Source organism: Erpetoichthys calabaricus, chromosome 1, assembly GCF_900747795.2.
Source record: "Erpetoichthys calabaricus chromosome 1, fErpCal1.3, whole genome shotgun sequence".
Taxonomy (NCBI): Eukaryota; Metazoa; Chordata; class Cladistia; order Polypteriformes; family Polypteridae; genus Erpetoichthys; species Erpetoichthys calabaricus.
The window spans coordinates 299,033,705-299,049,024 of NC_041394.2; the positions used below are offsets into that span (position 1 = coordinate 299,033,705).

General features: G+C 37.2%; 1 protein-coding gene across 1 annotated transcript in view; it reads right to left on the bottom strand.

Annotated features, from left to right (window-relative positions):
* ppp1r12a (protein phosphatase 1, regulatory subunit 12A) overlaps positions 1 to 15,320 on the bottom strand; it is a 355,094-nt gene that overhangs the window by 84,953 nt on the left and 254,821 nt on the right. Inside the window, 4 exon segments of the mRNA XM_051934734.1 lie at positions 3,674 to 3,817; positions 7,235 to 7,351; positions 10,095 to 10,192; positions 11,999 to 12,220. Coding sequence (XP_051790694.1) covers positions 3,674 to 3,817; positions 7,235 to 7,351; positions 10,095 to 10,192; positions 11,999 to 12,220 — 581 coding nt within the window.

Below are 15,320 nucleotides of genomic sequence, written 5' to 3' on the forward strand. Positions count from 1 at the left end.
TCACCTCCCTGACTAAGGCCCTTCTCCCCCGATCGCTCAGTTTAGATGGCCGGCCAGCTCTAGGAAGAGTCCTGGTGGTTTTGAACTTCTTCCACTTGCGGATGATGGAGGCCACTGCGCTCATTGGGATCTTCAAAGCAGCAGAAATTTTTCTGTAACCTTCCCCAGATTTGTGCCTTGAGATAATCCTCTATCTGAGGTCTACAGACAATTCCTTTGACTTCATGCTTGGCTTGTGCTCTGACATGAACTGTCAACTGTGGGACCTTATATAGACAGGTGTGTGCCTTTCCAAATCATGTCCAATCAACTGAATTTACCACAGGTGGACTCCAATTAAGCTGCAGAAACCTCTCAAGGATGATCAGGGGAAACAGGATGCACCTGAGCTCAATTTTGAGCTTCATGGCAAAGGCTGTGAATACTTATGTACATGTGCTTTCTCAATTTTTTTATTTTTAATAAATTTGCAAAAATCTCAAGTAAACTTTTTTCACGCTGTCATTATTGGGTGTTGTATGTAGAATTCTGAGGAAAAAAATGAATTTAATCCATTTTGGAATAAGGTTGTAACATAACAAAATGTGGAAAAAGTGATGCGCTGTGAATACTTTCCGGATGCACTGTATATACATACACACATACAGTATAGACAAAATACACACATATAAGGTCTGTGATACTGTTTACATACAGTATTTGTAGCTAGAAATCCACAAAGGGAGAAAATGAATCACTTATGTTAAAAGTTTATTCCTAAGCTTTCGATTTCTACCAGAAATCATCATAAAATTCATCTCACTAACTAATTGTGAATTTCCCCTTGGGATTAATAATTTATCTATCTATCTAACAGGTACAAAAATACAACTGTCAAGCAATTCACAGCAAGGAATATTATCAAATTTTAAATTCCTGAAAAAAGTGGGACGGAGCCTATCCTAGCCTATAGACATGGTGCCAAGTCCATTAGAGTGCCAATTCACTAACAACGACTCAAAAGGGTCAAACTGAAAATTGCTAGTTAATCTAACTTGTCAAAGTGGGAAGTTGTCTCCAATATATAGAAACAGTTATGCAGAATAGAAAATGTTTTTCTTAAATGCTAATTTAATACAGTGATCCCTCGCTATATCGCGCTTCGCCTTTCGCGGCTTCACTCCATCGCGGATTTTATATGTAAGCATATTTAAATATATATCGCGGATTTTTTGCTGTTTCGCGGATTTCTGCGGACAATGGGTCTTTTAATTTCTGGTACATGCTTCCTCAGTTGGTTTGCCCAGTTGATTTCATACAAGGGACGCTATTGGCAGATGGCTGAGAAGCTACCCAACTTACTTTTCTCTCTCTCTTGCGCTGACTTTCTCTGATCTTGACGTATGGGGATTGAGCAGGGGGGCTGTTCGCACACCTAGACGATAAGGACGCTCGTCTAAAAATGCTGAAAGATTATCTTCACGTTGCTATCTTTTGTGCAGCTGCTTCCTGAAACGACATGCTGCACGGTGCTTCGCATACTTAAAAGCTCGAAGGGCACGTATTGACTTTTGATTGAAAAACAAACTCTGTCTCTCTCTATCTCTCTCTCCCTGCTCCTGACGGAGGGGGTGTGAGCTGCCGCCTTCAACAGCTTTGTGCCGCGGTGCTTCGCATACTTAAAAGCCAAACAGCCCTATTGATTTGTTTGCTAGAGATTGTTTTCTCTATCTATGTGACATTCTGTGGTCCTGACGTGCACTCCTTTGAAGAGGAACATATGTTTGCATTCTTTTAATTGTGAGACAGAACTGTCATCTCTGTCTTGTCATGGAGCACAGTTTAAACTTTTGAAAAAGAGACAAATGTTTGTTTGCAGTGTTTGAATAACGTTCCTGTCTCTCTACAACCTCCTGTGTTTCTGCGCAAATCTGTGACCCAAGCATGACAATATAAAAATAACCATATAAACATATGGTTTCTACTTCGCGGATTTTCTTATTTCGCGGGTGGCTCTGGAACGCAACCCCCGCGATGGAGGAGGGATTACTGTATACTATAAAATGTATTTAAGAAAATGTTATAAATTTAATGTTCATCTCATTTCTAAACCTACCAGCAAGTGAGCAATATTATATTTAAAGAGGGGATGACACTGTTGTTAAAGATTTAACTGGCAAAAACGATGCAAGTAATTTTGTTTTGCGTTCTCAAAATATAGATTATTTCTTAAACTGAATGATTTTTTTTTTCTCTTCCTACATTACATTAACAAGGATACAGGACTAAAATGAGACATATCACTTTATCATGACGTTAAAATAAAAATGGATAAATCTGCAAGACTCAGAGTACTGTATTTTAAATTAAAACTAGCTTTAAGAACATACAGATGAACTAAAAAGTAAAAAAACAACTTTGTGACTAATAGCTTTAACACGTATATCATTCGATTCAACTAATTTATTTAATATTTTTACTTTTACATTTTGCAGCACAGTTATTCCTCTTTTTGTTTTTTTGTTTTATCTGAAAAGTTAACACATTTCTTAGCATGCCCCTCTTGAGCAAACATCATAAAGTGTGAAAATAATATATCCTATAAGTCAGGGTTTCTTAAACTTTGTGTTTGTTGCTACCCAATCTTTCTCTTTTTAGTGTATTTGAGACCCATTACTTGTTGACAACCTGGACAATAGTCAATGTGGGGCAGAGAAGTCTCCCTTGAAGAATTGTGGACATTCATCATGGGGGTGAGGGAATAATTGAAGACAATCATCAGAACAATGTCAATTGATTAATGAATCCATGGCAACCTAGTTTGTAAACCATTATCAAATACAAAAGTAACTTACAACCCAATGATGCCAACCCATAGTTTAAGAAATCCTGTTGTGAGTTAATTCAAGCTATTTCAAGTGAGTCCCCTTAAGCCTTGTTTATACTAATAGAAAATACAATTCAAACAGGACATTGCTATTGCTTAAAATTGACATTGTCTGGTTATATTACACTGTTTAGTGTGGTTGAGACGATGCAGTAACATTATCAAGTTGTGCAGTCAAACACCAGTTGGTGCCAAACATCAACTGCTCATCTGCAAAGTAATTTATGATTTCTTAAGTTGTTGAGATATTCAGAAAATTTTTGCTTGGTAAATCTTGAACCAACTGGACCACTGTGCAGGAAAACTAACATAAATGAAATTAGATTAGATACAAGATGCATAGGAAGCTTGGCTTCTAAGACTTGGATGTTTATTCCGTAATAAAGTGTACTTACCTTTGAACTTCAGCAAATGCCAGAAAGGTAAGCGTACATGTGTTATTTTCAAATCAAAAATTCATCTGTCACTTTTTGTTGAAATGTAGGATTCACTGTATATCTGTCTATCTGCATAGGGTGGTTGCTGGAGTTCCTGGTAAATCTGTTACTTGTAGGACCATGAGAAATCACTTTGGTGCATATGGTCCAAATAGTTCAAAAGGTATGTGGAAACAGACTTGCTGTATTCCGTCTGTCCCAAGTACCCCATGTTACTTGTAACATTGCAGAATTTCGCTCTGCATTGATTTTGAGAGCTCAAAGGGTGTGGGAATACAGGGACACAGGCAAACGAACATACAATTTTCTATAGATAACATTCTAAATTAAGCTCCAGAAGTTCTAATAAAATATATTAACAGGACAATACCTTCTATAAATGCTGTAAGATGAACACTGAGAAGAAGACTGCCAAGGTTTAGTGTTATTAGGCTCCAAGCTGATGGCAGATGAAGACTTAGATGGTACATCTCTCACACTGCTACTTCTGCCAATTGCTAGAGAGTACGAAGTGCTGCATGCACACCATGCACACGAACATGTTAAAAACAAAAAAGCCAGACAAATTAGTGCACAGCCATATGCATAACCAAGAAACAAAAAATTAAACACATTTAATAAAGTGAAAAGAAATAATGCTGCTTAAAGCACACTGAACAGGAATATCCTTTATTTTAATGACAGCAACAGCAAGGTACCAAAAAAAAATGCAAAACTTAAAGAACATGCAAGAATGTAAACTAAGAGTTATTGTACATTCATATACATAACCTTTGGAGATGACAGAATACAAACATGAAAAAAATATTTAAAAAGATTACTCTGAACCATTTCAAACTGAAATGTATTTAAATTTGATCTCATACAGTTGTAAAAGTATTACCAAAAAGCAATATAATATTGCAGAAATGTACCTACTCACACTAAGATTTAAACACAGTTAAGCAATGCAGTTGCTAAAAGTGATTTGGTCAAATGTGTTTCTGAATTTATATCAACACACCAAAGTGTCCACTCTGTATTTGTGAAGCTCAGTTACAGCTGATATTCAAGTTATGCTTGGAAATGTACTTTTCTCTCTTGCTTTTTCAGTAGTTATACGTGCAACTATATTCTCTAATTTGAAAATAATGCTGTATTTCATTTACTTTAGAAGTTGGATGTCAGAACTGGGAGTGATGTCACACACAACTTGACCTTGCTCAAGTAAAACATTCAGAAAACCAATAAAGACACTTCCAGGAAAACTTTTGTTGTGCTTGCTCTTTCAGAATACAGACAATTACTGACCAAGCTGATGACAATTCAGTATTTTGTGCATCCAAAATCATTGCAAAATGTCCACATATAGAAATTGAACAGTATTGTGTGTATGACTGATTTACTGAGACACAAATGGACAGAATTGCAAATAAACAGTATAATGCTATATCTTTTACAAACTTTTGATACACCGTGCTGCCATTTGGGATTTTGAGGACGTTCAAGCTGAAACTCCCTACTTGAAACTCAAGAATTGCAACTTGCCAATTTAAGTAGAATGCAGCATTAGTACTAACTATTGTAATTCTGATTCCACCGTATTGAGACACCAAATTGTCACTGTTTTGCCATGTACCATTCAGCTGATCTTTATTGCAGTTAATTCCAGTTTTTCCAACATATCAGGCACTGAACTTTATCAAGTCTTGCACTTTTTTTGAACTGTATACTTACTTGCTTTAAAGAGCCACTTGTAATGTTGTGACGCCCTGATTAAAGGAACGTGGGAGAGAGTATTTCCAGGACAGTTTCTCCCCCAGACAGACAAAGGGCAAGCCGTTTGGTTTCCAGCGGGGCCATGGGTCAACAGCATGGGAGCTCAGCTCTGCTCAGGCCTGTGGCCACCACCAGGGGGCGCATGGATGCTTTCAGGGCCCTATTTGGCCACACTTCCACCACACACAGAAGTGTGGCCAGAAGAAGCTTGTTGGGCACCTGGCATCTTTCCGGGTGCCCTATAAAAAGGGGACGGTCGCCAGAAGTCAATGGCCAGAGTTGGAAGGAAAGAGGACAAAGCCTTAGGAAGATTGCAGGTGGAAGGACTGGCAGCAAAAGGGACTGTGTGGTGTTTTACTGTGTGTGCTGGAAACTGTAAATAAAACCGTGTGCTATGTGGCAATTGGTGTCCTGCCCGTTTGTGTCGGGGATAGGGTGGCTGTACACACCCTTGTACTTCACAATATATATATATATATATATATGCAATGCAATATAATTCAGTTTGAGGCAGATATAGTCTTGTTTGTCACAGTACTAGCTAAGAAAGGAAATAACTGTTATAGCACCTCCCAGCCCGGGCAGACACCTTCCCCGCATAAGAAAATGCTGTGCTAAGAACCAACATCAGATGGTAAATCAGATTATAAGGCAACTGAATCTTTGCACAAGGCCATTTATTTACTTTTTACATATCATCTAAATATGGAATTACTAGCACCAGTGCAGCAAGAGTCATAGTTCAAGTTTTTAAATAAAATAAATACTTGTATTAATAAAGTATATTAAATAAAAAAGCATCTTTTGCATTTTTTTCAGTATTGTACAAAATGACGCAGTCAAAGCCAGACAAGACCAAAAACATTAAACATAAATATGCATCAAGATGATAAAAATGGTAAAACAACAAGCAATTTAACTGACGCTTGGAGGGGGGAAAAAATAATCAAAATCTGATTCACTGTTTTTTCCTATGAAAACTATAGTGAGACGCATGATTTTAAAATCAAATAAGAAGTGATTTATGATTAGCTTTACATCAACAAGTTTTAAGTAAATTCACACAGGCACTCAGAACTTGGGTTCCGGACGTATTGTCCATTCCAATACTGCCACAAATACCTTTACTTAAAATTATGAAGGTTTATTTTCAAAAATTGAGTATATGAAAGGCATCTAAATGTAACCCTGGACCAGTGACACCCATGACTTCTTTGTTACCAGATTTAAAGGTTAATTTAATTTTTTGATTTTACAAAATACTGTCTGCTCTAAGGTGCTTGGTGAAAATGTAGACTAGAAAGACTTGTAAATTGTCCATCTGAGTTAGCGGCAGGTAGAAAGAAAACTTGAACAACCATTTACAGTCACAATCAGTTGACAACAGAACAGTAAAAACCATGGACAACTAAAAGAACAAACTTTCACCTCCCCCTCCTGCCTATATATTCTTTTAAACATTGCTGCTTACGTTTTTTTTGTCCTAACCAACCAACGAGAAAAGATAAATATATATAAAATGGTTTAAATAAACAGTAGGCAAAATATGGTTTCTACAAAATCTGTTTTTTTTCCTTATTTTATGTTACTGAATGTTGCGAAATATCAATGTTCTATCACAATTTAGCCAATCTGGGTTGTCACACTTGGAGCTACTACTTCAAATGGTGTTCTCAGAAAACTTCCCACCTGTCCCAAAACAAAGATTTAAGTCCTCAACTTGCAACATCAATGGCGGATAGAACACAAATTGACTTTCAACATTACATTCAGAATCAAAGCTACAATGAAGAAATCAAACAAACTACAAATGTTATTTGTACATGATGTGCACATTAAAAATACTGCAGTGGGCTGGCACACTGCCCGGGGATTTATTCCTGCCTTGCGCCTTGTGTTGGCTGGGACTGGCTCCAGCAGACCCCCGTGACCCTGTGTTAAGATATAGCGGGTTGGATGATGACTGACTGACTTTCAAAATATTATGTGTTTTTTCCGTTCACAGTGAAAGAGCCAAAAAAAGAGTGCAAAGCCAAATCTAGATTATAAAAATTACAGTCTCCAAATGACTACTTTGGAGAGAAGGAAAAGGGCAGGGCTGAAAAAAACAGATTAAGCATTAGACAGTAGGTAGTAGTTAAAAGAAACATTTTTAAATATTCTGATGTTTTACCTGCGCTGATAACTTGGGGTTTTATTTGGAGAAGTGTTTCCTTCATTATTCTTAAGATCTTCATCCCATCGTCTTCGAGTGTATGACCCACTCCGCACCAAACTAGCAGCAGAATCTCTAAAAGCCATAAAAAAAAAAATAAAAAATGCACAGCATTTTAGATAATGAAGTTGTCAATTTTCAGTTAAAATCAGTTAAAACTGCAAGCAACTTTTAAAATGATGTTAACTTATGCAAAGTTAAATCCTAGCAGTCATTAGTCTATAAACAATGTCCATTGGTGCGTAATTATGATGTTTACTCACTATGTCCAATTTTGTTTTTTTAACGACTATTATAATGGCGTTTTCCTGTTCAGAATTCTTTTTAAGCTTTATGCCAGTAACTATCACATATTATTATCTAATGCTTCTATACCTTTAAGCCAGTAAATTTATACAAAACTTTCATTATTTCAGAATCAATACTACAAATAACCACAATACACAATAGAGAGATCTGCAGCTGAGCATTTATTAGTATAGACTGTGGGTATCTACAGGATTCCACAGGCAAAGGTTAAGAACATGTCCACACCACTGTAGGTAATGCTAGATTCCAAATAAATTACTTCCTGAATTCCAGTGCTCTGAAACTACACCTTGTGATTTCTGTCATGGGAAGTATAACTATCAGGTATTCCTGTTGTGAAACCTTTAACCATTTGGAGATGCAAAGGTAATCAAACAACAGTTGCGACAGCACATCATGCTTATAAAGAGAGAAGGTGCCATGGCTATGTGCAGAAATACATTCATATTCATACATTTAATTGTAGGTTTGTCTCTTCTCATATTCTCACACACTCATGCACACACACAATATTTACATCCAAATAAACTAGGCTACCCCATCCTCAGTAACAGATTCTAGTTCCACCTAGACAATCCCCAGGCATGTTCAAGGCAGTGAAGAATTATAATGAATTCTGTGTTTCCTGTGCCTGGCAGATCCCTTGAGGAAGACATCAATGGAGGAATACTTTGGACAAAATGAAATAAATAAAAGCTCAAATAAAAGTACTGTGAAATATGAGCAAAAATAAATGTGTCACAAATGTGAGCATAAATAAATAAATGTGCCACAAAATGTTTTTGTGGCTTATTTATTTGTTCTTGTCCTTTATATTCCACCAAATTCATCATAAAATTGGGCTTGAAATAAAAATGTCACTTTCATTTGTCAAAGTTAAGAGGGTGGGCTCTAGCACATACTGTGTTTTGATAGGTGAATTGTCTTCTGTAGATTATTCATGCCTTATTCAATATGGCTGTGCATTCTACTGCCAATGAAATGGATTTTGCCAAAGTTATCACGTGTTTTCGGAGAGAAAAAAATTGAAGATTTATCTGAAGAAATTAAAATGTTGGAGGACCATTTAGATTATGATATTAGTGAAACTATTTTTGACAACAACTGGCGCAATGGACTAGGCTACAAGCCAGTTCAGGTGATAATGTTAACTCTAAAGGGAAGATCACAAGGTGAATGAGCCAGTGTGATATACAGTGAGCTGCACCTGTATCAGTTTAGACACTTTGACAAAGATAGCTCATAGCAGTGAAAACTAATATTTTGTCACTGATCAGAGCATCACCACATAGATCTGCACTCTGTCATACTTTTAAACCTTATAAAAGAAAGTGTTCTATTGACTCAGCTGGAATGTTAAAGGATGAGAGTCCCAGGCAGGTAACTTCGTCACTTAAACTGCATGTATCCTAGTCCATTGCACCAGTTCACCAAAAACGATTCAAGGAAGGACAACCAGTGACAGGGTTGTGGGAACCATTTAAAATTTTATAGCCTCTGTTTACATGCCAGTTTTTTTGGTTGAAGGAACAACCTCAATCTTCAATATTGAGGAGTTTACCTTGGAGTGGCAGAAATACAGAGAAATATCAACTAGATGGCAGCAGAACACTGTCACGAGCACGATTTGGGCATAAAGATGTAAAGCAGATCACTAAAGGTCACTCTGGGTCTAACTTGTGGTTAACTGTAATAACATTACAAGCCCGAGTTACTCTTGAGATTAACACCAAGGATGTTAATATGTATTAATTTTACTCCCAGGTGAAGCAATGGTGTGCTAAAGACAGAAATGAAAAAGTCAGCACTACTTCCTGTCTACTTAAACAGCCAAAAACAATCAGTTCTTTTATTCTCCCCTTAGTTTACCCAGGAGAGGTAGAACTTTGCAGTGCTGTGAGTGAGCAATTCTCCCCTTGGACAAAGGATAAAAACTTAACTTAGGTAACTGTTGTTTGTTTAGATCACACTCCTTCTAGCTTTATTCTCATGGGCACTCACCCAGACAGCAGATACAGGAACCCAAGACCCTCCCATGAACCAAAAGAGGCATGAGTTTAGCAAAATAATAAATGAATGGAAAAAAGGTGTTAACTAAGGGCAACTCAGGCCCAGCTTACATATTGTATTCTTTTTAGTTAGCCAATGAAAGTTGTAATTTTGCTTGACTTCTCATTACATCCATAATGGCTAACACTATACAAAATCCTAGTACTACAAAGCCAACAATGAAAGGGATAACATTTAATTTTACAGTGCTTACTCACATACATAAACACTCTCCCTACACTGTTCAATTTTCCACTCTGAACATTTCATATAAAAAAAGAAAAAAAAATTCATGCTTAACTAGCGTTTTAAGTTTTATGATTACAATAATAAAATAGACCAGGTTACAAGGAAATAGCTCTGGATAACTACAACAGGAACTCAATGATTTTAAGTGTTCAATTTTTGTTTTTTAGATATATTAAAAGTTCTTGTTTATACTATTATTACAAAATGTTACCTGTTTTCCTTTTCATCAATGTCAGATGTGCTAGCAAGCCTCCTTGATGGTATTGTGGGTGTCACATACGCAAGCCTAGTTCCTCTGTTATCTCTTTCCTGAATTGGGGAAAAAAGTTACCACACAAAGTTGCAAAAATATCCATACACCAAAAAAAATAAAAAGAATAACTAATACATCTATAATACAAGAATAACTAATACATCTATAAACTCACTTTTAAGTATTTTCAACTGACAACACAATATGATAATTGAAAATTGTTAAGAGTGTTTAATGAAGGTAGACGCTACTGAATAGAAAATAAAATATAAAAAAGCCGTGTCACAATGACTTGTACTCAGAAGCAATCACCCTAAAAAAATAAATTGTGTTGGCAATATCCAGAGTGACGTCAATGGTCAGTGTTATCAGAAGATGAAACCATACCATTTTTTTTTTATTTTTTTTTTTTTATATATAAACATCTATTAACTGACTTTTATTTGGTTTGACAAAAAGACAAAACATGCAGTATGAATCTATAAAAAGTGTATCTTAATTGATTTCATATAACAGATGCTCAAAAGCTATACGGTTACTTTTCTTTCCTTAGTATGGAATTATCTTCTATTTCATGTCCCAAACGGTTTCCTGTTTTATTTGCGACAATTCATAATTTCTCATCTATACGTATATTTTTTTTTTTTTACTAATTACCAAGACACTAAGGAGCTTTCAAAACTACATAGCAACGTCACCACCACAGAAGTGGTACTGATAAAGTCTTAAAGCAAATGTGCTAACAATAAGAAAAGCCAAGTTGTGAAAAACAACTGTCAAAGAACAACATTCAGATAAACAATCCAACTGAATTACCCCTCTAAAGATAATCCATAAAGAGCCAATTTTCATTTTAAGGATTATTGCATAACTTAAATCTAAAGTTGGACTACAGTAATCCCCCGCTATATCACGGTTCAGCTATCGTGCCCCCGCTACATCGCAGATATATTAATATTATTATTACTAGGGGCAGAGCCCCCTGCTCGCTTCTCTCGCCCACCCCTGGGATTGGTTTACCAGACAAACAAATTAAAGAGATTGTTATTTTCATGGGAATTGTTACATATGCATTATCTGCAGCTGCTGCTGGCAAGCTGCGTGTTCTGCTTGTGAAGGGGGGAAGCTGAATGCATGCTAAGTAGAAGTGGACTTTGTGCTGCTTCTGCCAAGATGCTTGTTCTGCTTGTCGCTCTGCGCGTCAATCATTTAAAAGCCTGTATAGCAGCTGTACTTCTGTCTCACTGCCTTGTCTTGCGTGACGTTAAAATGTTTTATAATAGAGAGATGTTATTCATATCTTTAGCCTGACATCCACATATCATATGTGTTTACAAAGTGTGCTTTAATAAGTTTACATGTGTTTAAAGCATGTGGGAGGGGTATTTTAAGGCTTAAACTATAAAAAAAAAAATGTTTATTTATATGGTCTTTCTATATCGCAGATTTTCAACTATCGCTGATGGGTCTGGAACGTAACTTCTGCGATAGGCAGGGGGATCACTGTACTGCCAAAATTATTTTTAATGGATAATCTGGTATATTAAGACTAACTGCGTACCGTACACACTGTGCTCTATTTTATATTACAACATAATGTACACATAGTAACAAAAGTGTCTTCTGTATGAAAATATGCAGTTCTGTAAAAGTATTCTCAAGAGTTTTATCAGGTGTTCAGCTATCTGCAGTTGAAACCGTTACTGGTTTTTATACATTCTAAGACATCTACAACCTCAGAACTCTCTGAAATACAAAACATTTTAATAACTGTCTCACTTAAAAACAGTTTACAAATGAAGAAAATTTCCATTAAATATTATGAAATCTTAACATATTTACAATCTCAACAGACGACATACCCTTTCTTTCTCTCTGTTATCCAGCGTGGTTGACAACCTAGGACTGGATGCAGAACGCATAACCCCAGTGTTGTCTTTTTCCTTTTGAGGTTCCTTGGCAGAAGTGATCTCTGCCAGAGCTCCATAGCTGCCAGTTTTACGAAGACCTGACCTCCAGGAAGCAGGGGACTCATCTCGCCTTTCCTCTTCTTTGGGGGAGACTTTTCCAGCAGGTGGAGCAAACTGTAATCAACATACATACCAAAAAGAGTATATTACTTAAAAAAAAAAAAAACAAACAAAAAAAAAAAAAAAAAAAAAAAAAACTCAAAAAAATAAGCTACCATTAAACAGAATTAAAAAAAACAATATGAAGCTTGAATAACTTTAATTTACAATTGTTTATCATTTTTATTAGTCCACAAAAGACCCATACAAACATACCATTAAAATGACGTAAAGTTCAACGTAACTAAATACACAAACTAAAGTTCTATGGAAAAAGTTCTTTCTGCAAGTATTAAATAAAAAGGTTATGGTCTTAATTTATATAAGAACATAATCAATACATTCTAAGAATGCTATCATCAACAAATTCATTTCATTATCTGATTTACATTGGATTGAAGAAAACATACATATATATACAGTGGAACCTCGGTTCACAAACATCTCTGTACACGTACAACTCGGTTTACGACCAAAAAGTTCACCAAACTTTTGCCTCGGTTCACGACCACACACTCGATATACGAACAAGCCAGTTTCCCTTTCGGTTTGTGCGCGCCGATGATTTCCGCACGTGTTGCATTGTTCTCCGTGCGTCCGTGCTTTCGTTGTGGTCTATTTCATTTCCCTTCCGGTTCGTATGCGCCGATTACTGTATTTAAGCACGTGTTCAGCCTCTCCCTGTTCATTGTTCTCAGTCAGACGTGTGTGCTTTACCTGTGAACTTTTTGTGTGCTTTTGCAGTTAACCATGGCTTCTAAGCAAGTGAAGAGTGGTGAGAATTATTGAGACTTAATTATGAGAAGTGTTGCAATGTTACTTTTCTCTTTTTTCAAATGTTCATTTTTACCCTGTGCTTAAAACTCATTTAAAAAGTGTGTTTACAGCGATCAGGTTGTAATGCTATTAGCTTGAACTCCTGTAATGTTGCTTTCTTGGATGGCTTTTAAATAAAGTTCGGATTTGTTCAAATGTTCCTTTTTTTCCCTGTGCTTAAAACTCATTTAAAAAGTGTGTTTACAGCAATCTGATTGTAAGGCTATTTGCGTGAACTTGGTTTGCTTTTAAATAAAGTTCGGATTTGTTCAAATGTTCCTCTTTTTCCCCCCCTGTGCTTAAAACTCATTTAAAAAGTGTTTATACAGCAATCGGATTGTAAGGCTATAGCGCGAACTGCTGCAATGTTACGGGGGGTGCTCGCCTGCTGCTGAGAGAGAGAGAGAGAGAGAGAGTGAGAGCTGAGAGAGAGAGCCTGCATGTACAGCTGAGAGGAGGGCTTGCGTGCTGCTGAGAGAGAGAGAGAGAGAGAGAGAGAGAGAGAGAGAGAGAGAGAGAGAGAGAGAGAGAGAGAGAGAGAGAGAGAGAGAGAGAGAGAGAGAGCCTGCGTGTGCAGCTGAGCAGGGAGCCTGGGTGTTTGTGTCGGTGTTATTCAATGTTTTTACATTAGTTTATTATTACACTGTGCATTCTATGGTGTTTTTAACTATATTTGTGCTTAAAAATCTTTAAAAAAATATATTTACATACAGTTCGTACGGTCTGGAATGGATTAATTGTATTTACATACAATCCTATGGGGGAAATTGCTTTGGTTAACGACCAAATCGGTTTACGACCAGAGGTTTGGAACGAATTATGGTCGTGAACCGAGGTTCCACTGTGTGTGTGTGTGTGTGTGTGTGTATATGTGTGTATATATACAGTAATCCCTCCTCCATCGCGGGGGTTGCGTTCCAGAGCCACCCGCGAAATAAGAAAATCCACGAAGTAGAAACCATATGTTTATATGGTTATTTTTATATTGTCATGCTTGGGTCACAGATTTGCGGAGAAACACAGGAGGTTGTAGAGAGACAGGAACGTTATTCAAACACTGCAAACAAACATTTGTCTCTTTTTCAAAAGTTTAAACTGTGCTCCATGACAAGACAGAGATGACAGTTCTGTCTCACAATTAAAAGAATGCAAACATATCTTCCTCTTCAAAGAAGCAAACAAATCATTAGGGCTGTTTGGCTTGTAAGTATGCGAAGCACCGCGGCACAAAGCTGTTGAAGGCGGCAGCTCACACCCCCTCCGTCAGGAGCAGAGAGAGAGAGAGAGAGAGAGAGAGAGATGGAGAGACACAGATAAAAAAAATCAATACGTGCCCTTTGAGCTTTTAAGTATGCGAAGCACCGTGCAGTATACTTAAAAGCTGCACACAGAAGGTAGCAACGTGAAGATAATCTTTCAGCATTTTTAGACGAGCGTCCTTATCGTCTAGGTGTGCGAACAGCCCCCCTGCTCACACCCCCTACGTCAGGATCACAGATAGTCAGCGCAAGAGACAGAGAGAAAGAAAAGTAAGTTGGGTAGCTTCTCAGCCATCTGCCAATAGCGTCCCTTGTATGAAATCAACTGGGCAAACCAACTGAGGAAGCATGTACCAGAAATTAAAAGACCCATTGTCCGCAGAAACCCACGAAGCAGCGAAAAATCCGCGATATATATTTAAATATGCTTACATATAAAATCCGCGATGGAGTGAAGTCGCGAAAGGCGAAGCGCGATATAGCGAGGGATTACTGTATGTATATATATATATATATATATATATATATATATATATATATATATATATATATATACTAGCAAAATACCCGCGCTTCGCAGCGGAGAATAATGTGTTAAAGAGGTTATGAAAAAGTAAAGGAAACATTTTAAAAATAACGTAACATGATTGTCAATGTAATAGTGTTGTCATTGTTATGAGTGTTGCTGTCATATATACATATATATACATAATATATGTGTGTCTGTGTATATATATATATATATATGAGATCTGGGGACCTGGGCTCGCTTCCCGGGTCCGCCCTGCGTGGAGTTTGCATGTTCTCCCCGTGTCTGCGTGGGTTTCCTCCGGGTGCTCTGGTTTCCTCCCACAGTCCAAAGACATGCAGGTTATGTGGATTGGCGATTCTAAATTGGCCCTAGTATGTGCTTGGTGTGTGTCCTGCGGTGGGTTGGCACCCTGCCCAGGATTGGTTCCCTGCCTTGTGCCCTGTGTTGGCTGGGATTGGCTCCAGCAGACCCCCGTGACCCTGTGTTCGGATTCAGCGGGTTGGAAAAT